Source organism: Pelobates fuscus, chromosome 3 (genome assembly GCF_036172605.1).
Source record: "Pelobates fuscus isolate aPelFus1 chromosome 3, aPelFus1.pri, whole genome shotgun sequence".
Taxonomy (NCBI): Eukaryota; Metazoa; Chordata; class Amphibia; order Anura; family Pelobatidae; genus Pelobates; species Pelobates fuscus.
Genome location: NC_086319.1, coordinates 393,770,345 through 393,793,543, shown reverse-complemented (window position 1 = coordinate 393,793,543; position 23,199 = coordinate 393,770,345). Strand labels below are relative to the sequence as shown.

At 40.3% G+C, this 23,199-nt stretch overlaps 2 protein-coding genes across 2 annotated transcripts in view; one reads left to right on the top strand and one right to left on the bottom strand.

Moving 5' to 3' along the window:
* Positions 1-12,703: 12,703 nt before the first annotated feature.
* Positions 12,704-18,274, bottom strand: TRAPPC1 (trafficking protein particle complex subunit 1). The gene is made up of 5 exons (XM_063446019.1): positions 18,190-18,274; positions 14,983-15,081; positions 13,648-13,718; positions 13,301-13,439; positions 12,704-13,047 (listed from the first exon to the last, which is right to left on the bottom strand). The coding sequence occupies exons 2-5, from the start codon at positions 15,079-15,081 to the stop codon at positions 12,919-12,921; spliced, it is 438 nt and encodes a 145-aa protein (XP_063302089.1). The 5' UTR covers positions 18,190-18,274; the 3' UTR covers positions 12,704-12,918.
* A 354-nt stretch (positions 18,275-18,628) lies between these two features.
* The window catches only part of CNTROB (centrobin, centriole duplication and spindle assembly protein), a 36,740-nt gene continuing 32,169 nt past the window's right edge, over positions 18,629-23,199 (top strand). The window contains exon 1 of the mRNA XM_063446392.1: positions 18,629-18,701. The gene's annotated coding sequence lies outside the window, so the exon portion shown is untranslated. The remainder of the gene's footprint in view (positions 18,702-23,199) is intronic.

Below are 23,199 nucleotides of genomic sequence, written 5' to 3'. Positions count from 1 at the left end.
GACTCCCTTAGAAGGGAGCTTTGTGAGTGCAAGGATACAATACTGTGCTGTCTAAAGCCACAGTGTTGTTATGTAACAGGTGTTACTAATGCTAGCAGAGAATGAAAAATATGTGTCTCATGCAGCTACACGTAAGTGAAGAACATTTAGCACACACTAATACATCTTCCTGTCACTGCCAGAGACCTCTGAATGTATGTCTCATGCAGCCCACTTGTCACTGCAAATACTGTGCTGTCTAAAGCCACAGTATTGTTGCTAGTACCTGTTACTGGCAGAGACAATGCACAAGTTGTCAGCTTGTTCAGCATAAGGTTCTATATAGATAGTTGCCGTCTGGGAGGAGTTGGACTGATCGGTCTGAGCGGGAAAAACCCTAATCTGAGCCTTCAAGGGCACCTGAGTAGAATAATACACTTAAACTATCTATACTAAGTGCATGCCTAAAGTGCATAGAATTCTATAGTAAGATCGTTGGTAATATGCTATTACTATAGTGCGCATAACACTGAATCTAGCCTGGTAAGGTGAAGTGAAATCCTTCCTGTCAGCCCTCTATGGATCATGAGTCAAATGATGTTCACATATGGCAGTCCGAGAGTGCGAGTGTACCCCGAAGCGCGTTTCGCCGGCTTGGGCGGCTTTTCAGGGTTTTTTAAGCCAATGGTTTTACAGTGTTTCCTCTCACTGTCACGCATTTGTCCTTGCACAATCTGAAGTCGGTTGTAACTTTTCCAGAGGCGGGTTCGCACAAAGTTGGCCAAAGAAGTACGTTTATGGAGGTTGGCGGGCCCCTTCTTATAAATTCCACTTAAGGGTTTATGTATTTCCCACTTAGGTGTAGTCCCAAAAAGGAAAGTTCAGGCCTTCTTTGAGCCGTGTTCTTTGGTAGTGGTGCTGACCTTGTGGGGCTAGCAAATACGTAATCCACAGGTGGTCTTCTTCACGGATAATCTAGCAGTTGTACACTCGGAACTGTCTTTCAGCAGCTTCAAGGCCGGTGGTGAGTTTTCTTTGGGGCTTTGTTCACTTGTGTATGGAGTTAAATGTCTCTTTCCGGGTGCAGCATGTCCCTGGTTACCTTAATGCAATTGCAGACTCTCTCTCTCGTTTTCCGTGGGAGCGGTTCAGGCAGGCATCACCGGAGGGCCTGCCCTGTCTGGAAGTGATGTGGAAGCTTAGGACGTCATGCTTGCAGGATGGGTGAGGTCTTCGCTATCTCCTGCTACATGGAAGGCGTATGAGAGGGTCTGGCAGGATTGGTACCGACTGGTGGCGCAGGTAGGGTCAATTAAGGGGTATTGCTATTTACTGACTAAACCGGCTCGGGAGGGGTGTATTAACAAGTGCATGTCAGCACTAGCCTTAAACCATATGTTTTAGTTTTAATATGTTTTGGATCATTGTCCGCGTTAACGCACCTATTTTATTACTGGTTTTGCAGGATAATTATTTTAATAAATTGTCTGCAGCTTTATCTTATACCCATAATCGGTGTTGTGTTTTATTTACTATACCAAGCTTTGTATTTGCTAGAGCAAGCTTAAACATTGCAGGTACAATGGTCATAGACCTACACACTGGAAATGTAGTTTTGAGGAAAGTGTGGACAAAGGACGACACTATGGGGTGCGCTAAAGAGTATGCGCGGCATTGCCGCGCATGCGCATTAGGTCTCCTCGGCCGGTAGGCGGGATCAGTCTCACCCACCGGCCGACGTGAAGGTGGAGCGGCGGGGAAGAAGGTGGAGGCAGAAGGTGGAGCGGCGGGGGAGGAGCAGGCAGCAACGTGGGACATGTCGCTGCCTCAGGTAAGTCACTGAAGGGGTTTTCACCCCTTCAGCAACTGGGGATTGGGGGGTGGGAGGGAGAGGAATCCTGCAGTGCCAGGAAAACGGATTGTTTTCCTGGCACTGGAGATTCCCTTTAACCCCTTAAGGACCAAACTTCTGGAATAAAAGGGAATCATGACATGTCACACATGTCATGTGTCCTTAAGGGGTTAAGGAACCTGGAACACTGCACCCAGACCACTTCGGTCAGCTCAAGTTGTCTGGGTGTCGATAGTGTCCCTTTAAAAAAACTGACACAAACTTATTCAGTGTCTGTACATTTAGTAATAAAAAATAAGCAATCACTGTGACAATGTTTTAATAAAATGAAATAAATACAGCTACCAACAGATGGCACATGAATGATACAAGATGGCATAAATTACACTTTCCTGCCAACAGATGGCGCACAAACTAAATTAGATTGCAGAGGGGAAAAAGAGCAACAATTCACTCATACAAGACAATCTTCATATACTATTTTACAAATATATTAATAATCACAGCACTAACACATTCACAGATAACATAAACATGACTTTTTCCTTAATCAGGTGTATAGTAACCACTCAGCTTGTGTTCTCATTACTCTGTGAAATGTCTTTGACCCAAGTATTCAATGGTCTACTCTCTGCAAAATCTTGTGGTCACTATTCTATCCTAATTCTCCTTGATCTTTCCCCTCCTTTTGCCACTGTTGATCGTCAACAGCTTTTTCTCATCCTCCGTAATCTCGATCTACGAGATATTGCTCTCTCTCCTGGTGCTCCTCCTACCTATCCCATTGCTATTTTACTGTTTCTTTCTCTGGCTCTGCCTCATCTCTCCACCCTTCTCTGTTGGTGTTCACCAAGGTTCAGTCCTTAGTCCCCGACTGTTCTCGACTTTGGTAAACTCATCAGCTCCTTTGGCTTCTAATAATTCTATATGGATGACATTCAAATCTATCTGTCCTCTCCTGAGCTCTCCACACCCTTCGTGACTTGTCACTCTGACTGCCTCTCTGCTATTGCTAACTGGATGGCTGCCCACTTTCTTAAACTCAACCTGCCCAAAACAGAACTTCTAGTCTTTCCTTCCTCAAGTGTTGCTACTTCTGTTTCTGTCTCCCTGCATGTTAACGGCGCTACCGTCAGCTCGCTGCCTAGGTGTTCTCTTTGACTCCGACCTCTTTCACCCCTCATGTCCAGTCAATCGCAAAAATCCTACGACCTTAAAAAAAATTGCGCGCATCCACCCCTACTTAACGCCAGGTGCGGCTAAGGTGCTGGTCCATGCCACTATCCTCTCTCACCTTGACTACTGCAATCCGCTTCTCAGTGGTCTTACATGCTCCCAACTTTCCCCATTAGAATGTGGCGGCGAGTCTCATCTTCCTGTCCGCCCGCACCTCCTACGCCTCACCCCTCTATCAGTCCCTGCATTAGCTTCCCGTTACATATAGGGCTGAATTTAAAATATTTTTTCTTGCTTTCAAATATCTACATAATACTGCTCCCACCTACCTTATACCCTAGTATGTCCTGTCTAGGCCCCTACGATCTGTCGAAGACCTACGTCTATCCTCTGTTCGTATTCCCACCTCTAATATTCGCCTTCAAGACGATTCTAGGGCTGCATCGACCCTGCGGAACCCTTCTCCGTTAGACACTCACCCAGTCTCTACTTTTCAAAAAAGCATTAAAAACCCACTACTTCATGAAAATTTAACTGTTAATAGCTCCCAATTGATTCCTTACCTGCAACTGTCATTAAGTGTTCCGTGAGTACTATTCTACCAATTAACTTCTCTACTCCTACCCTTACCTTTTGTGCCACTTTACCCCACTCCCTCTAACATGTAAACTCATTGAGCAGGGCCCTCAACCCCTCTGTTCCTGTGTGTCAGGGTACCTGGAGTCTCTACCGTTGAGAGAGGTAGAGACTTAGAAGGTTATCCGTCCGGACGCCATGTCTCCTCGGTCTCCCGCGGTTCACTCGGCCTTGCTAACGCCGGCCGCGAGGGAGTCACTTCCTTTTATAACAGAAGGACCGGAGGTAGACGTCATGACGCTAACCCGAAACATCCTGCCACTCAAATCTCGGGAGACGAATCAGGACTCGCCGGAGGCGTGTCTCCTCTCCCTAGCCAGGATACTTAACGGGGGTTCTCTCATTCACTCATTGCCCTGTCGTGGTTCTAGTCCTCCTAGTCACACAGTGCTTTATGATTCTCTTGTCTTTTGGTTCTGACCCGGCTTTGTTATTTACTCTCCTGCCTTTCTGTATTCCTTGACCCGGCTTGTCTCTCGCTTACCTGTCTTCTGTTATCCTCGACCTCGGCTTGTCTCTGACCATTCTATTGTAGTTCTACGTTAGTCCGGCCATTCTAAGGACCGGTATACGTATCAGCTACTCTTTGTACTCTGCGTGTTGGATCCCTGACCCGATCCTGACATTACGACAGGGCCATGGATCCTGCAGGTACAAATTGTCAGCTTGGTTCTCCTGATCCTAGGTTTGACGCCATGGATCATAGGATGGATCAGATGGCTCTGGCACTACAGGCGCTGCTGTCTCGCCCTATTAATCCACCTGAGGAGAGGCGTAACACTTCTGCTTCTTCTGTGGGTTCAGGGTTAGAGGTAGCTACTGTAGGTGCTTCTTCCCGAGTTACCCCACCTGTACGTTATGCTGGTTCCCCTGAGAGGTGTCGTGGCTTTTTGAACCAGATCAGTATTCACTTCGAGCTACAGCCCCGTTCATACCCTACTGATAGGGCAAAGGTGGGATTTATTATTACCTTACTCATTGAGAGAGCTCTGAGATGGGCGAATCCGTTGTGGGAGAATGATAATCCATTAGTCTATAACTATAATTCCTTTGTAGCTGCTTTTAAAAGAACTTTTGACCCTCCTGGCAGGAAGGCCAATGCAGCCAGATTACTGTTGCGCCTTAGACAAGACAACCAAACCCTTGTGGATTATGCACTAGAGTTCAGGTCTTTGGCGGCAGAGGTAAAATGGAATGAACAGGCCTATATAGACGTATTCTTAAATGGATTATCTGATGTAATACTTGATGAGGTAGCTACTAGAGAACTTCCCGAGAATCTGGAGGACTTAATTTCCTTTGTCTCCCGTATTGACGAACGCCTAAGGGAGAGACAGAATACTCGAGATAGAACCGCTAAATCTTTCTCTAGACTAGTACCATCATTTCAAGTTGCTGAAACCAAAGATCCACAGGTTTCAGAACCTATGCAGTTAGGCCTTACTCGTCTCTCAGAGGAGGAGAGACAGTACAGGAGAAGAGAGGGACTGTGTATGTATTGTGGGTTCAGAGGTCATGTACGTTTGAGCTGTCCCAGCCGTCCGGGAAACGCTCGCACCTAAGTTTCTCTAGAGGACAGACCTTGGGTGTTTCGATTTTGTCCTCTACTCATAACTACAAAGAACATAGACTCCTTTTACCGGTCTCGTTAACTTGGGAGAAGGGAACTTTAGAAACTATGGCATTGATAGACTCCGGCGCTGCTGAGAGTTTTATCGACCAAAAGTTTCTCACTAAACACACTATCCCATCCCAGTTAAGGAAGACACCCTTGGCTGTTGAGGCCATTGATGGTAGACCTTTAGTTGAGCCTGTGATTTCCCGGGAGACCACACCTCTTTACTTAACTATTGGTATTCTACACAAGGAGGAAATATCCCTACTACTCATTTCATCCCCTTCTGTTCCCATAGTCCTGGGATATTCCTGGCTTAAGAAACATAACCCCGTTATAGATTGGAGATCAGGGGAAATAGTTTCTTGGGGCCAGAATTGTCAAGAGAGTTGTTTAAAGAAAGTGTCACCTCTTTGTAGTGTCAACCCAATTAATAACGCTACTGACTCTACCAAAGTACAGATACCGTCCTTGTATCAAGATTTAAAGGCAGTATTTGACAAAAGAAAGGCTGATACCTTACCACCACATAGGCCTTTTGATTGCAAAATTAATTTACTTTCTGGTACCATGCCCCCCAGGGGTCATGTATATCCTTTGTCCACGAATGAGAACTTAGTTCTAGAGGAGTATATTCGTGAAAACCTAGACAAGGGGTTCATTAGAAGATCCTCCTCCCCTGCTGGGGCTGGATTTTTTTTTGTTAAAAAGAAGGATGGCTCTTTAAGACCTTGCATTGACTACCGAGGCCTTAACAAGATAACCATCAGAAATGTTTATCCGATTCCCTTGATCACCGAGCTTTTTGACCGATTAAAAAGTTCTAAAATTTTCACTAAGTTAGACCTTAGAGGTGCTTATAATTTAGTGAGAATCCACGACGGTGACGAGTGGAAAACTGCATTCAATACTCGATATGGGCACTATGAGTATACGGTAATGCCTTTTGGTCTCTGCAATGCTCCGGCAGTATTTCAGGACCTTATTAATGAGGTTCTTAGGGAGTTTCAAGATGACTGTGTAATTGTATACCTTGATGATATTCTTATACATTCCAGGGATATTGAGACTCACCACAGGCAAGTCAGGAGGGTTTTACACAAACTTCTTCAGCATGGCTTATACTGCAAACTAGAGAAATGCAGCTTTGACCAATCCCAAACTACATTTCTTGGTTATGTGATTTCTGGGGAAGGGTTTGAGATGGATCCGGAGAAGCTCCAATCCATACTAGACTGGCCTTTACCTCAGGGTCTCAAGGCTATCCAGAGATTCATTGGTTTCTCTAATTACTACAGACGTTTCATTAAGGGATACTCCTCTATCATTGCTCCCATCACTAACATGACCAAACAAGGGGCTGAGACTAAGAATTGGTCTACTGAAGCTCTTCGGGCTTTTGAGACACTCAAAGAGCTGTTTGCTTCCGCACCAATTTTAGTTCACCCTGATACTACTCTACCTTTCCTACTCGAAGTAGACGCTTCTGAGACAGGTATAGGTGCTGTTCTGTCCCAAAGGTTGGGTGTAGATAAACCACTACATCCTTGTGGATACTTTTCCAAAAAATTGTCCGGTACTGAAAGCAGATATGACATTGGTGACAGGGAACTACTAGCGGTTATAATGGCCTTGAAGGAGTGGAGACATTTATTGGAGGGTACCTTGCATCCTGTTACTATTTTGACGGATCATAAGAACTTATCCTATATTGGGGAGGCTAAACGACTATCATCTAGACAGGTTCGTTGGTCCATATTTCTCACTCACTTCAACTACGTACTCACATATAGGCCAGGTTCTAAGAATTCTAAAGCCGACGCCTTATCTCGCCAATATGAACCTGCTGCCGTATCTGAGCCGGTTTTGTCCTCTATAGTACCCAAGTGTAACATTATCGCTAACACTACTCTCAAAGTTCATTCCCCGCTACTTGATCAGATAAGGAACTTGCAGCATCTGGCACCTAGACTGACTCCGGTTTCCAGACTTTTCGTTCCCCCTGAACTTCAATTGGAGCTCTTACAGTGTCTTCACGAGAGTAAGGTGGCTGGTCATCCGGGTGTCCGCAAGACGTATTCTTTGATCTCCAAGGATTTCTGGTGGCCGTCGTTACGGAAGGATATTAAGGATTTTATCGGGGTTTGTGTGGTCTGTACTAAAACCAAACTACCGCATTCGCTTCCTTGTGGCCTTCTACAACCGCTGGAGATTCCTGACAAACCTTGGTCCTGTGTGGCTATGGACTTTATTGTGGATCTGCCGGTTTCTAAAAAACACACTGTTATTCTCACCGTAGTCGATAGGTTTACCAAGATGGCACATTTCGTACCTTTGCCTAAACTCCCGACTTCTCCTGAATTGGCAGAGGTCTTTGCTAAAGAGATTTTTCGTTTACATGGGATTCCTTCTGAGATCACTTCTGATAGAGGCTCCCAATTTGTTTCACGTTTTTGGAGGTCGTTCTGTTCTCAATTAGGCATCAAATTGAATTTTTCGTCCGCCTATCACCCTCAGTCTAACGGAGCTGCTGAACGAACTAACCAGAAGATTGAGCAATACTTACGTTGTTTTGTTTCCGAACACCAGGACGATTGGGTCGGTTTGATTCCTTGGGCAGAGTTTGCGCACAACAATCTTGTTTGTGACTCCACGCATTCAAGTCCCTTCTTCATGAACTATGGCTTTCATCCATCTATTCTTCCCCCGGTTTCTCCTTCCCAAGGAGTACCGTCGGTTGATGTCCATGTGGCCAACTTGAGGAAGTTGTGGGATCAGACTCGACAGATTCTTCTACACAATTCTGTACTGGTAAAGAAACATGCTGACAAACGTAGAAGGGCGGCTCCGAATTTTGTTCCAGGCGATAGAGTGTGGTTGAGCACTAGGAATATTCGTCTTAAAGTTCCTTCCATGAAGTTCGCTCCTCGTTATATTGGTCCTTACAGGATCTTGACTCGAATTAACCCAGTGGCATATCGTCTAGCTCTTCCAGCTACTTTACGCATCCCGAACTCCTTTCACGTGTCATTGTTGAAACCTCTAATCTGTAACAGATTCTCCTCCACAATCGCCCCTCCGCGCCCTGTTCAGGTGGAGGGTCAGGAGGAGTATGAGGTTAACTCCATTATTGATTCTCGTGTCTCCCGGGGACGAGTACAATATTTAGTTGACTGGAGGGGATATGGTCCTGAGGAGAGGAGTTGGGTACCACAAGAGGATGTTCATGCTCCTCGTCTTCGCAGGGCATTTCACTCCCGCTTTCCATCTCGCCCCGGCTCCTTCCGCCCGGTGGGCGTATCTGAGGGGGGGGGTACTGTCAGGGTACCTGGAGTCTCTACCGTTGAGAGAGGTAGAGACTTAGAAGGTTATCCGTCCGGACGCCATGTCTCCTCGGTCTCCCGCGGTTCACTCGGCCTTGCTAACGCCGGCCGCGAGGGAGTCACTTCCTTTTATAACAGAAGGACCGGAGGTAGACGTCATGACGCTAACCCGAAACATCCTGCCACTCAAATCTCGGGAGACGAATCAGGACTCGCCGGAGGCGTGTCTCCTCTCCCTAGCCAGGATACTTAACGGGGGTTCTCTCATTCACTCATTGCCCTGTCGTGGTTCTAGTCCTCCTAGTCACACAGTGCTTTATGATTCTCTTGTCTTTTGGTTCTGACCCGGCTTTGTTATTTACTCTCCTGCCTTTCTGTATTCCTTGACCCGGCTTGTCTCTCGCTTACCTGTCTTCTGTTATCCTCGACCTCGGCTTGTCTCTGACCATTCTATTGTAGTTCTACGTTAGTCCGGCCATTCTAAGGACCGGTATACGTATCAGCTACTCTTTGTACTCTGCGTGTTGGATCCCTGACCCGATCCTGACACTGTGTCGTCCAACTTGTCTGGTTACAATTACACGTTTATTAGTCCACCCATTGTACAGTGCTGAGAAATTTGTTGGCGCTATATAAATAATATTAATAATTGTGAAAGATTACCCCATCACTTGGTTCGGCACATTTTTTTTTATTTTTTTTCGTTTATTTGTTCGAACCCACCTGGTTCGGTACCCGAACGAGGACCACCCCAGCACCTCATTAGAACGTGGAATACTAAGTATCCAGTACGAAAACCACAATGAAAAAAAATTAATAGAATGCTCCCCTGGGTGGCCGCCTTTTCGTACAACTCAACGCACGTGGCCAACTGCTATTTTGTCTTCCGAACGCAGAAAGCGGGACTTGGTTGTCGAGTGCCTGGAACTGATTTCAGCCAGGCACTCCCGCTAACTCCAGTGAAGATGGAACTGCTGCCCGTTCAAGTTCCCGACCCCCTAAACGAATGGCGTTCGGGAAATATGAACTACCTACTGGGGGGAGCATTTGACACTTGAAAGCTTTGGTTTATTTTGTGTGGTTTTCATATAAAACTCCAGGAACGGAGACCGGCCCTTGCCAAGATTCCTCTGGAACTATTTTGGGCTTCTACCTCGTGGCAGGTCAGTAAAAACTTCATGGCAATTCAAAACTACGGAACCGATCTAAAAGATTTTTGGATATGATGTGACTCTTATAGCCTTAGAACTTAATATACAATATGAGATTACTAACATGCACTGCTTTATTCACCATGTATCTACAGCAACAGTGGCTCGTTGGATACGCAGTCTTCTTTCTCCAGCTGGGATTGATCACTCTTTGAAGTTAGCTCAGTTGGTTAGAGCTTGGTGCTAATAATGCCAAGGTTGTGGGTTTGATCACTGTACAAGCCAGCATTACTTTGTATTAGCCATCATCTTCAAGTTAAAACTTCCAAATATATCCTGCTTCAGGTTCAAATAAAGAGTACACTATCAAGGTTTTATATATATATATATATAGAGTGGGAATCGTCTGAGATTTTTGGCAAAATAATCTAATTGGAAGCATAGCGGACAGACTATTCAGCGATATTGGCCTTAAATTGAAAATTCACTTTGAATTCCCAACAATTTTTACTTTAGTAAATAACCTAAAGTATGTGAGCACTTGACTGTCATGCTTGTTTAACATTCCACTTCCAAACCATGGGCATTATAGCCACTAGTCCTCTGAGAAGTGGTGCTGGAACTAAGGGGCCGCGCCAAAACCCTAAAACACAGCCGAAGACCATTATTCTACTTCCACCACCAAACCTTACAGTAGACCATACGCATACCTTCTCCTGGCCCCCTCCACACTAAGATTTTTAAAATAGTCAAGTAGGAGTCATTACACTAGAGAATACGTTGGCACTGCCCCAGACTCCAGTGGCTGCGTGGTTTGCACATCGTTCCAGCCAACGCTTGGCATAGCGCATGTTGATATGAGACTTGTGTACAGCGGTTTGGCAATGGAGATTCATTTCACAAAGCTTTGAGTACAGTTCTTGTACTAATGTTGCTTTCAGAGGCTGTTAGAACTCTTAATGAGTGATGCAACCAATTTTTACATGCTATACTCTTCAGAACTCTGCGCCCCCACTGAGTATTGGAGTCTACTACTTTATAGCTGGGCTGTTCCTGCTCCCAGAAGCTTCAGTATTACTCTACAGCCCTTACAAATGACAAGGGCAGATTTAGTAAGACAAATAATTCATGAACTGATTTGAGACATTTTATGGAAGTGTGTACTGCCAATGCTTGTCTATGAAAATGTCATGTTTATGTGCTGGATTTTATACACCTGTGATTTGTGAGACTAAATCCTTAGTGGAAGTTAAACCACTTATGCCAGAAGGATTGAGCAATACCATATTGCTCAGGAGTATTTTCATATTTGATAAGAGGCATCCTATCCTTCCATTCTCTAAGATGAGAGAGGACCATTATCAAATCTGATACATCTTACCACTGCAAAGGCTGTGCCTCACACGATGTGTCCTTTGAAGAGAGAAGAACCCTTCAGGGAAAAGCTGCAGCCTAAAACTGCAACTACACTCCCATTCCTGAGGGCTTGGTGGCACTTCGACCTTCGGAGCATTTCCCGACTCTCTGCCCTGAGGATGCTTTCCCAGGGTCAGGCTACAAGAGTGCTACAAGTCATCACAAAAATGCTAACAAATGGTGGAAAATACTCAACATGAAAGTCAATATAACTAACCTTCTTAGTAGACATCTAATGAATGACCATTTTTGCTTACTTATATTTCACTGGTAAGAGGCCCACCATGCATAGGTAATGCTTTGTTAGGGTTTTTAGAGATTGTAGATCTAGACAAGCTGCAGACACTATAGAATGCAGTGTAAAAGGTCTCGAGAACATAATGAAAAAATATATATATTTGCAAGGTAGAGGGACTGAACAGAGCACTTGGGAGAAATAGTATTCAACTTCAGGATGAGTATATGCACAGACTCAGAAAGGTAAAAATATCAACCGTGAAAATATATGGATATGAAGGGGAATAGTAGATTAGCTAAGAAAATATTGCAGGACAGGCTGATTTTTATCCGCGTTACAGGAAAATCACAATCACATTTCACCAAAAAGATAGATAGATAGATACATACACTCAAGAAACTAATACTGCAAAAGCAGTTAGCGTAAAATACATTGCACGTAATTCAGACTTTAGTTATTCATATACTGTTTTTAATTCACAACAAGCCAAACAGATGTATACAGCCTAATTATCATCAAAGGGTGCAGCAACAGCTTATCTGACATGGCTTCAAGTATGTCAGTCCGAAGTATGGGTATACCAAGTACATAAATTGCCATATATTTTGGGTCAAATTAATACAGTACTTGTTAAAGGGGAAGTCTCGACATTTCCACACAGAAACAGGTTTGCGAAATATCAGCTTGTACCTACTGCTCTGTGTCTTGACTGCCTATTCGGACAATGTTCTCATTTATAAATAGAAACATTCTGTAGAATTGTTTGTGTCATTGAAATTCTGAAAACCATTTTAACGCCATTTTCACGCGAAACCCATTTGAGACACAGACAGTGATGTTGCCTATCTAGTACTGCAAATATAATTTCTATATAAATTCAGTTTGGCTGCTGGGCCTTGATTATATATAAAAACCCTCAGAGAAAGCATAGGGTGAAAAAAAAATAAAAAATTAAATCCTCTATGATCAGCAAATCTAGTATTCTTCTGTGGACATCAGAAAAAAAACCTCTCCAAAGAACGTTTCTGCCCATACAGGAGTGCTTCTGCAGAGCTCTACACAAGGGAGGGTGCAGGGCGGAGATTTTTGGGGAGCACCTACGCTACTAGAAGCCACCAGCGACTGAAATTGTTTTAAACAACCCCCCCATCTTGCTCATCCGTCTTCTGACCTTCCTCCTGTCTTGATTCTAATGTTTTGAAAGACACGCAATCCCGGCTGTACCAGTGATGGAACATCAATAAAAAACGAATCTAGTCAATTTCAAAATACACACAAACAAAAACACAAACAAAGATTTTTTTCCCATGTGTTAAGTGAAGAATCTCCGATATTGTAATAAACAGGGAGGTTTTTTTGATAATGTCCATATATTTATAAACTAACCTTGCAGTTTCCAGAGCTTCCTAGAAAAGAAATACAATAGGAATTCTCTTATTTACTGTGTGAGTCAGAAGAATGTGAATGAAACATAAGGAAATAATGTGGATTGAGGCATGAATATGAAGTGTGCAGTAAAATCCATGTCTCCTTTAGCCAGCTCGAGCAGAGAAGAAAGGAAGGCTTCTGATAAAAGAGTCCAGTTTGGATTTGAAAAGTTCGCTTTGAATCGGTTCGCTCATAGAACAGAGAGAATTTTTCACAACGTATTCTACATATATCTGAGAGAGGAAAAAAGAAACGTTTATTACTTTTATCCTCGAGCTAGACCTGTCCTATGAAACAGCACTGACCAAAATTCTGAATGTGCTTCAAAGAGACTCTTTAACCCCTTAAGGACACATGACATGTATGACATGTCATGATTCCCTTTTATTCCAGAAGTTTGGTCCTTAAGGGGTTAAACATCACCACTTATGCTCCTAATCTTCTGGTTATTCTAAAATGACCGTGTTCTAATGGATTGCCACTCACCGTGCTGTAGATCTGATGCATGATCTCTCGAATGCTCCCCACACTAAGATCTGTGTTCATGATCATCTTCAAGCCACTTGGTGTTTCGTAATAATGTAGCTTATACTTGCTGGTTTGAAAGGAGAGGAAGCCCTCTTTCCTGTGCACAATGGGTTAAAGAACGGCACAATATAGTTTTTCTTATCCCATGGTACTAAACATTAGGTCTTCCAGTCAGCAGACACATTCCAGCCAATCAGCACCTCCCACCTCCATGACGAATAGGCGAACAAGCTATGTTCGCCAGCAAACTGTTCGGGACATCACTAGTGAGGACCAATGTGCGGTCTAACAAAGTAAAAGGATACATGTCAACTGGACTCATCTTGCTCACAAAAGATCGGATAGAGAAAAGCATTCCGTACATGAGCTTGTACTCCTGGAAGCAAAGAACGTACAAGGAACAAGGGAACGGATTAGAAGAATGGTATTTGCCCAGAAAAAAAAAAAAAAAAAGAAGCGGTAGAGTAATAACATTGGTCACAGAAGAGATCAAGAAAAGCAGAAGAAAATAACACAATTAGGTTGCTGTGGCACCTCACATTTCTCCTATTGTTTCCTCTTATCTTCCTCTTTCAGAATCCATCTTTTCTTAACTATTGGTCTATTTCTCTTTAAAACATAAAACAAAGTAGGGACTACTCTGACTTATGCATGTATTCTATGCTTGCCAAATGTGACATCTTTAGGCATAAAAAGCTCCACTTCCTTTGTCAAGATAGTAGAGGTTGCCTTTAGCCCTGCCCTTTATCCCTACTCTGTCTCACATTTTAAAGAAAAAGAAATCAGAACAGATTCTGAAAAAGGAAAAGAAGAAGAAACAATAGGAGAAAGGTTGCATTTGAGTTGACCGAGCCACTTTAAGACAAGATAACAAAGACTCTTAGCATGAAACTGAAGACAATAATCTATTTGTGAAATATAATAAACTAGTCTTATGTGCAAAAGGTACAAGTGAGCTGAACACATTTGTCGTCTGAATGAGAAGTATCCATAGTGAAAGCGATTAGGCTTTTCTCAGTTCTTAAAGGAACATTAGAGAGTTAGGAATATAAATATGTATTCCTAACGCTATTGAGCCTCAGTCACCTAAACGGTGATTAGGGCCCCATTCATTTGCTTACCTTAATCCAGCGCCAGGCTCCCTCGGCACTGGTGACCTCTCCTCCTCCATCGACGTCAGCTCCCGAGTGGAGCCGAATGCACTTGCGCGGCCAGAGGCACGCGCGCATTCAAACCCGCCCATAGGAAAGCATTACTCAATGCTTTCCTATGGGGATCTTTTCTGACACTGGAGATCGTTGAGGACGTCCAGCGTCAAATAAGTGAGATTTAAGTCGCGGTAAAGCCTCCAGTGGCTGTCAGGGAGACAGCCTCTAGAGGCTGGATTAACCCTGCAGTGTAAACATACCAGTTTCTCTGAAACTGCTATGTTTTCAGCTGCAGGGTTAAAACAAGGGGGACCTGGCACTCAGACCCCTTTCATTGAGATGAAGTGGTCTGGGTGTCTACAGTGGTCCTTTAATGCAATCCCCTAGTAAATTCTCTACAAATAAAGATTTAGAAAATGAAACGCTCTTTTTTTTTTTTTTTAAATAAGGCTATTTACATCTACTCCTCTCCAGCCCACTTTGGAACATCACCTCGTCTTTTGAGATTCCAGCCTGTTTCTTTCGATTCCATTCACTGTAGTGAAGGCAAATGCCATTCCTGTCAAATATGTACAGGTTATGGATCGTCATCTGGAGGGATAAATAAAGGAGAAAAAGTGAATGCAGGATAACATACAGTATTATGTTGATATACGATCAATAAAAGGCAAAAAACTAAAAAATCCTACAGGTGCCATGGCCACTGCTCCTACGTGTTCACTGTTTGCTACTTGGATTAAAACACAGTCCACGTCCAGTAGAATGTAAGTTGAAAAATGCAGTTGACAAAAAATACTGAGCACCGCGTACAAATAGATTTACTCATATAAAAAGACTGATCTCAAAAGATGCCAATGCAAGTATCACACTAGCATGCCCTGGGTCAATGCTTTGATTTTGGTATGAACCTGTTTCACAGTCGTAGTGCAGCGTGTATGCTCACTCAACTTTTCTGAACTACCTCTCCTCTGTTTCTTAGCCAACTTCACCAGTGGCAGAGTCTCATGGCAAAAAACTACTACCACGGCACCAAAGGGCCTATATCAGGCATAGCGAAAAGTTAGGTCCCCACATGTTGTAATAAAATGATACTTTCCACAGTGTTTTCAACAGCTGGGCCCACCCTTGTACTACATTATTCACCAATGTGTCCACCCCAATCATGATATATACACATACTGCATTTCTGGGCAGATTCTGTGTGCGCCTACCTCCTGTAATGTTGTGTTTTACACCCCACCTCCTATAGACTGTAAGCTCATTTAAGCAGGGTCCTCTTCAACCTATGGTTCTTGTAAGTTTTTGTAATTCTCTCATTTATTGTTAACCCTTTCAGGACCGCTGACGGTTCAGGACCGTCAGCGGTAAAACATGCGTTTGGACCGCTGACGGTCCTGAACCGTCATAACGGTCTGGGGCTACTTACCTGATCGCCGTCGGTCCCACGGCGGCGATCAGTGCTCCTCCCGGTCCAGGGGGGTTGCCTGTCTGCCCGGGCAGTCCCCCCTCGGCAGATCAGGACCCCACGGCCATGTGATCACTAGATCACATGACCGCAATAGGGGTCTGTGTATCTGCCTGCAGGGGGACTGTCTGTGCTGACAGGCAGTCTCCCTGCAAGTGAAAAATCAAAAAAATAAAGTTAAAAAAAAAAGTGTAAAATCAGTGTAAAAAAAAATAATAATAATATGTGTATATATATATATATGATATATATACATGTATTATATCTATATATAATATATGTATATGTATCATATATATAATGTCATATTAAGTGTATTTTTATATTTATATATACGTATATTAATATAAAAATACACTTATATTTAAATTACACACGAATATATACAATATATATAATTGCTATATATATGGTATATATATATTATTATAAAATACAAATAATATGTTAATAAAAATAAATAACAAAAAATAAAAATAATTTTTAATAATTATAAAAAAATATTTATATATGCAATTTTATTCTAACAGTATTTTGATATATATATATATATATATATTTATATCAAAATATACTTAGAATGTAATGATATATATATATATGTATAAATAAATAAATAAAAACAATACGAAATATACACATGTCCATATACATAATTACATAAATAATTTCATAAATATACACGTAGACGTCAAATATATAAATATGTATATATATTAAAATTCTACATGTGTATTTATGTAATATTTTTACCTAATTAAGTAATTTTAATGATTGCAATTTGAGGGACCTGCCTGCCAACCCAGGCCGAAAGTCCAGATAATTTAATTTGCTAGCACTGTGTTTAACCCTGTAACTTTCTATGACACCCTAAAACCTGTACATGGGGGTACTGTTTTACTCGGGAGACTTCGCTGAACACAAATATTAGTGTTTCAAAACAGTAAAACATATCACAGCGATGATATTGTCAGTGAAAGTGAAGTTTTTTGCATTTTTCACACACAAACAGCACTTTCACTGAGGATATTATTGCTGTGATACATTTTACTGTTCTGATACACTAATATTTGTGTTCAGCGAAGTCTCCTGAGTATAACAGTACCCCACATGTAGAGGTTTTATAGTGTTTGTGAAAGTTACAGGGTCAAATATAAGGCTTGATTTTACTTTTTTTTTAATTGAAATTTGTCGGATTGGTTAGGTTGCCTTTGAGAGCGTATGGTAGCCAAGGAATGAGAATTAGCCCCATGATGGCATACCATTTGCAAAAGAAGACAACCCAAGGTATTGCAAATGGGGTATGTTCAGCCTTTTTTAGTAGCCACTTAGTCACAAACACCGGCCAAAGTTAGCGTTTCTTGCATTTTTAACACACAAACAAATATAAATGCTAACTTTGGCCAGTGTTTGTGACTAAGTGGCTACTAAAAAAAACTGGACATACCCAATTTTGAATACCCTGGGTTGTCTACTTTAAAAAAATATGTACATGTTAGGTGTGTTTCAGGGATTTATGACAGATAACGGTGTTACAAGGTCACTATTGATACATTTAAAATATATATATATTGAAACAGCAATTTCCTACTTGTATTTATAGGCCTATAACTTGCAAAAAAAAGCAATAAAGCATGTAAACACTGGGTGTTTTTAAACTCGGGACAAAATTTTGAATCTATTTAGCAGTTTTTTTCATTAGCTTTTGTAGATAAGTAAAAGATTTTTCAAGTAAAAGTCCAAAAACATGTTTTTTTTTTTAATTTTTCACCATATTTTATTATTTTTTTTAAATACAATATTGGACATAATACAAATAATGGTATGTAAAGAAAGCCCCTTTTGTCCTGAAAAAAACAATATATAACTTGTATGGGAACCGTAAATGAGAGAGCGGAAAATTACAGCTAAACACAAACACCACAAAAGTGTTAAAACTGCTCTGGTCCTTAACGTACAAACATCGCAAAAACAGGCCGGTCCTGAAGGGGTTAAATCTCCCCGTTTGATAATATTGTAAAGCGCTACGGAATATGCTGGCGCTATATAAACACCAGTAATAATAACTGTCTTTATAGTGTGCCTTCACATGGTGTTGCCTTAACAGACCATTAACAATTAGAGCACTATATGAAAATAAAGCATTGACTTCCCTGTCTCCCCCACCCATGGAGGTCACTCACTGAGCAGCCCTGCTGAACCCCAATAATCACACTGACAGCTCTCATACTCACCTCTCCCTGTGCCTTCCAGGGACTCACAGCACTTCCTGGGTACAAACCACGCCCACCCACTTCCGCCTGGGAGACACGCCTTCCTGGCACACCCTCCATCCGCCATTTTGGATGATGGCAAACCGATAATTCGCTATGTTACTGGGTGACCTGCCTCTACAAACGAGCCCGGAGATGGGTAACAGCGCGCGGCGTGCTGCCCATGGTAACGAGGAATGTCAGTATTATAATGACGTCACGCAGACATGTTATATCCATCACGGCGTCCCGGTATAGTAACCCGCTGTGCTCAGCGTAATCACCGCCTGGCCGGGCAGCTGGCATTTGTGTGGGCATTCAGGGGAGAGGGGGGTGTACCAACATGGCGGACAGGTTGCTGTGGTAACGGTGGCTTGAGACGCAGAGTCGCACGGAGATGACGTCACGAGGCGCCCACTGCAGCGGGTTTCAAACAGGAAGACGTTACCAGCCAGCCAGTCAGAGAGCCAGAGTATCCAGGAGACAGAGACACCGTGAGTATACACCGACTATACAGATATATACACTGTGACTATACAGATATATACACACTGTGACTATACAGATATATACACACTGTGACTATACAGATATATACACACTGTGACTATACAGATATATACACTGTGACTATACAGATATATACACACTGTGACTATACAGATATATATACACACTGTGACTATACAGATATATACACACTGTGACTATACAGATATATATACACTGTGACTATACAGATATATATACACTGTGACTATACAGATATATACACTGTGACTATACAGATATATATACACACTGTGACTATACAGATATATACACTGTGACTATACAGATATATACACACTGTGACTATACAGATATATACACACTGTGACTATACAGATATATACACACTGTGACTATACAGATATATACACTGTGACTATACAGATATATACACACTGTGACTATACAGATATATATACACACTGTGACTATACAGATATATACACACTGTGACTATACAGATATATATACACTGTGACTATACAGATATATACACTGTGACTATACAGATATATATACACACTGTGACTATACAGATATATATACACTGTGACTATACAGATATATATACACACTGTGACTATACAGATATATATACACACTGTGACTATACAGATATATATACACACTGTGACTATACAGATATATATACACACTGTGACTATACAGATATATATATACACTGTGACTATACAGATATATATATACACTGTGACTATACAGATATATACACTGTGACTATACAGATATATACACTGTGACTATACAGATATATACACTGTGACTATACAGATATATACACACTGTGACTATACAGATATATACACTGTGACTATACAGATATATACACTGTGACTATACAGATATATACACTGTGACTATACAGATATATACACTGTGACTATACAGATATATATACACTGTGACTATACAGATATATACACTGTGACTATACAGATATATACACTGTGACTATACAGATATATATACACACTGTGACTATACAGATATATACACACTGTGACTATACAGATATATACACACTGTGACTATACAGATATATACACTGTGACTATACAGATATATACACTGTGACTATACAGATATATACACACTGTGACTATACAGATATATACACACTGTGACTATACAGATATATACACTGTGACTATACAGATATATACACTGTGACTATACAGATATATACACTGTGACTATACAGATATATACACTGTGACTATACAGATATATATACACACTGTGACTATACAGATATACATACACTGTGACTATACAGATATATACACTGTGACTATACAGATATATACACTGTGACTATACAGATATATACACACTGTGACTATACAGATATATACACACTGTGACTATACAGATATATACACACTGTGACTATACAGATATATACACACTGTGACTATACAGATATATACACACTGTGACTATACAGATATATACACTGTGACTATACAGATATATACACACTGTGACTATACAGATATATACACTGTGACTATACAGATATATATACACTGTGACTATACAGATATATATACACTGTGACTATACAGATATATACACTGTGACTATACAGATATATATACACTGTGACTATACAGATATATATACACTGTGACTATACAGATATATACACACTGTGACTATACAGATATATACACACTGTGACTATACAGATATATACACACTGTGACTATACAGATATATACACACTGTGACTATACAGATATATACACACTGTGACTATACAGATATATACACACTGTGACTATACAGATATATACACACTGTGACTATACAGATATATACACACTGTGACTATACAGATATATACACACTGTGACTATACAGATATATATACACACTGTGACTATACAGATATATATACACACTGTGACTATACAGATATATATACACTGTGACTATACAGATATATATACACACTGTGACTATACAGATATATATACACACTGTGACTATACAGATATATATACACACTGTGACTATACAGATATATATACACACTGTGACTATACAGATATATATACACACTGTGACTATACAGATATATATACACACTGTGACTATACAGATATATATACACACTGTGACTATACAGATATATATATACACACTGTGACTATACAGATATATATACATATATACACACTGTGACTATACAGATATATACACACTGTGACTATACAGATATATACACACTGTGACTATACAGATATATACACACTGTGACTATACAGATATATATACACACTGTGACTATACAGATATATATACACACTGTGACTATACAGATATATATACACACTGTGACTATACAGATATATATACACACTGTGACTATACAGATATATATACACACTGTGACTATACAGATATATATACACACTGTGACTATACAGATATATATACACACTGTGACTATACAGATATATATACACACTGTGACTATACAGATATATATACACACTGTGACTATACAGATATATATACACACTGTGACTATACAGATATATATACACACTGTGACTATACAGATATACACACTGACTATACAGATATATATACACACTGTGACTATACAGATATATACACTGTGACTATACAGATATATACACACTGTGACTATACAGATATATATACACACTGTGACTATACAGATATATATACACACTGTGACTATACAGATATATATATACACACTGTGACTATACAGATATATACACACTGTGACTATACAGATATATATACACACTGTGACTATACAGATATATATACACTGTGACTATACAGATATATATACACTGTGACTATACAGATATATATACACTGTGACTATACAGATATATATACACTGTGACTATACAGATATATATACACTGTGACTATACAGATATATATACACTGTGACTATACAGATATATACACACTGTGACTATACAGATATATACACACTGTGACTATACAGATATATATACACACTGTGACTATACAGATATATACACTGTGACTATACAGATATATATACACTGTGACTATACAGATATATATACACTGTGACTATACAGATATATATACACTGTGACTATACAGATATATACACACTGTGACTATACAGATATATATACACTGTGACTATACAGATATATATACACTGTGACTATACAGATATATATACACTGTGACTATACCGATATATATACACTGTGACTATACAGATATATATACACTGTGACTATACAGATATATACACACTGTGACTATACAGATATATATACACTGTGACTATACAGATATATATACACTGTGACTATACAGATATATATACACTGTGACTATACAGATATATACACACTGTGACTATACAGATATATACACACTGTGACTATACAGATATATACACTGTGACTATACAGATATATACACACTGTGACTATACAGATATATACACACTGTGACTATACAGATATATACACACTGTGACTATACAGATATATACACACTGTGACTATACAGATATATATACACTGTGACTATACAGATATATATACACTGTGACTATACAGATATATACACACTGTGACTATACAGATATATATACACACTGTGACTATACAGATATATATATATATACACACTGTGACTATACAGATATATATATACACACTGTGACTATACAGATATATATATACACACTGTGACTATACAGATATATATACACACTGTGACTATACAGATATATATACACTGTGACTATACAGATATATACACTGTGACTATACAGATATATACACACTGTGACTATACAGATATATATACACACTGTGACTATACAGATATATATATATACACACTGTGACTATACAGATATATATATACACACTGTGACTATACAGATATATACACACTGTGACTATACAGATATATATACACACTGTGACTATACAGATATACACACTGTGACTATACAGATATATATACACTGTGACTATACAGATATATATACACTGTGACTATACAGATATATATACACTGTGACTATACAGATATATATACACTGTGACTATACAGATATATATACACTGTGACTATACAGATATATACACACTGTGACTATACAGATATATACACACTGTGACTATACAGATATATATACACACTGTGACTATACAGATATATACACTGTGACTATACAGATATATATACACTGTGACTATACAGATATATACACACTGTGACTATACAGATATATACACACTGTGACTATACAGATATATACACTGTGACTATACAGATATATACACACTGTGACTATACAGATATATACACACTGTGACTATACAGATATATACACTGTGACTATACAGATATATACACACTGTGACT

What these genes read in the sequence shown, in the direction of transcription:
- TRAPPC1 (XM_063446019.1), bottom strand. Translation starts at nt 15,081, where the DNA reads ATGACGATCCATAACCTGTACATATTTGACAGGAATGGCATTTGCCTT. An exon ending in CTGGAATCTCAAAAGACGAG is followed by an intron (nt 13,719 to 14,982) that starts GTGATGTTCCAA and finishes CTTTGCTTCCAG; the next exon opens with GAGTACAAGCTCATGTACGG. An exon ending in TGCATCAGATCTACAGCACG is followed by an intron (nt 13,048 to 13,300) that starts GTGAGTGGCAAT and finishes TTCCTCTCTCAG; the next exon opens with ATATATGTAGAATACGTTGT.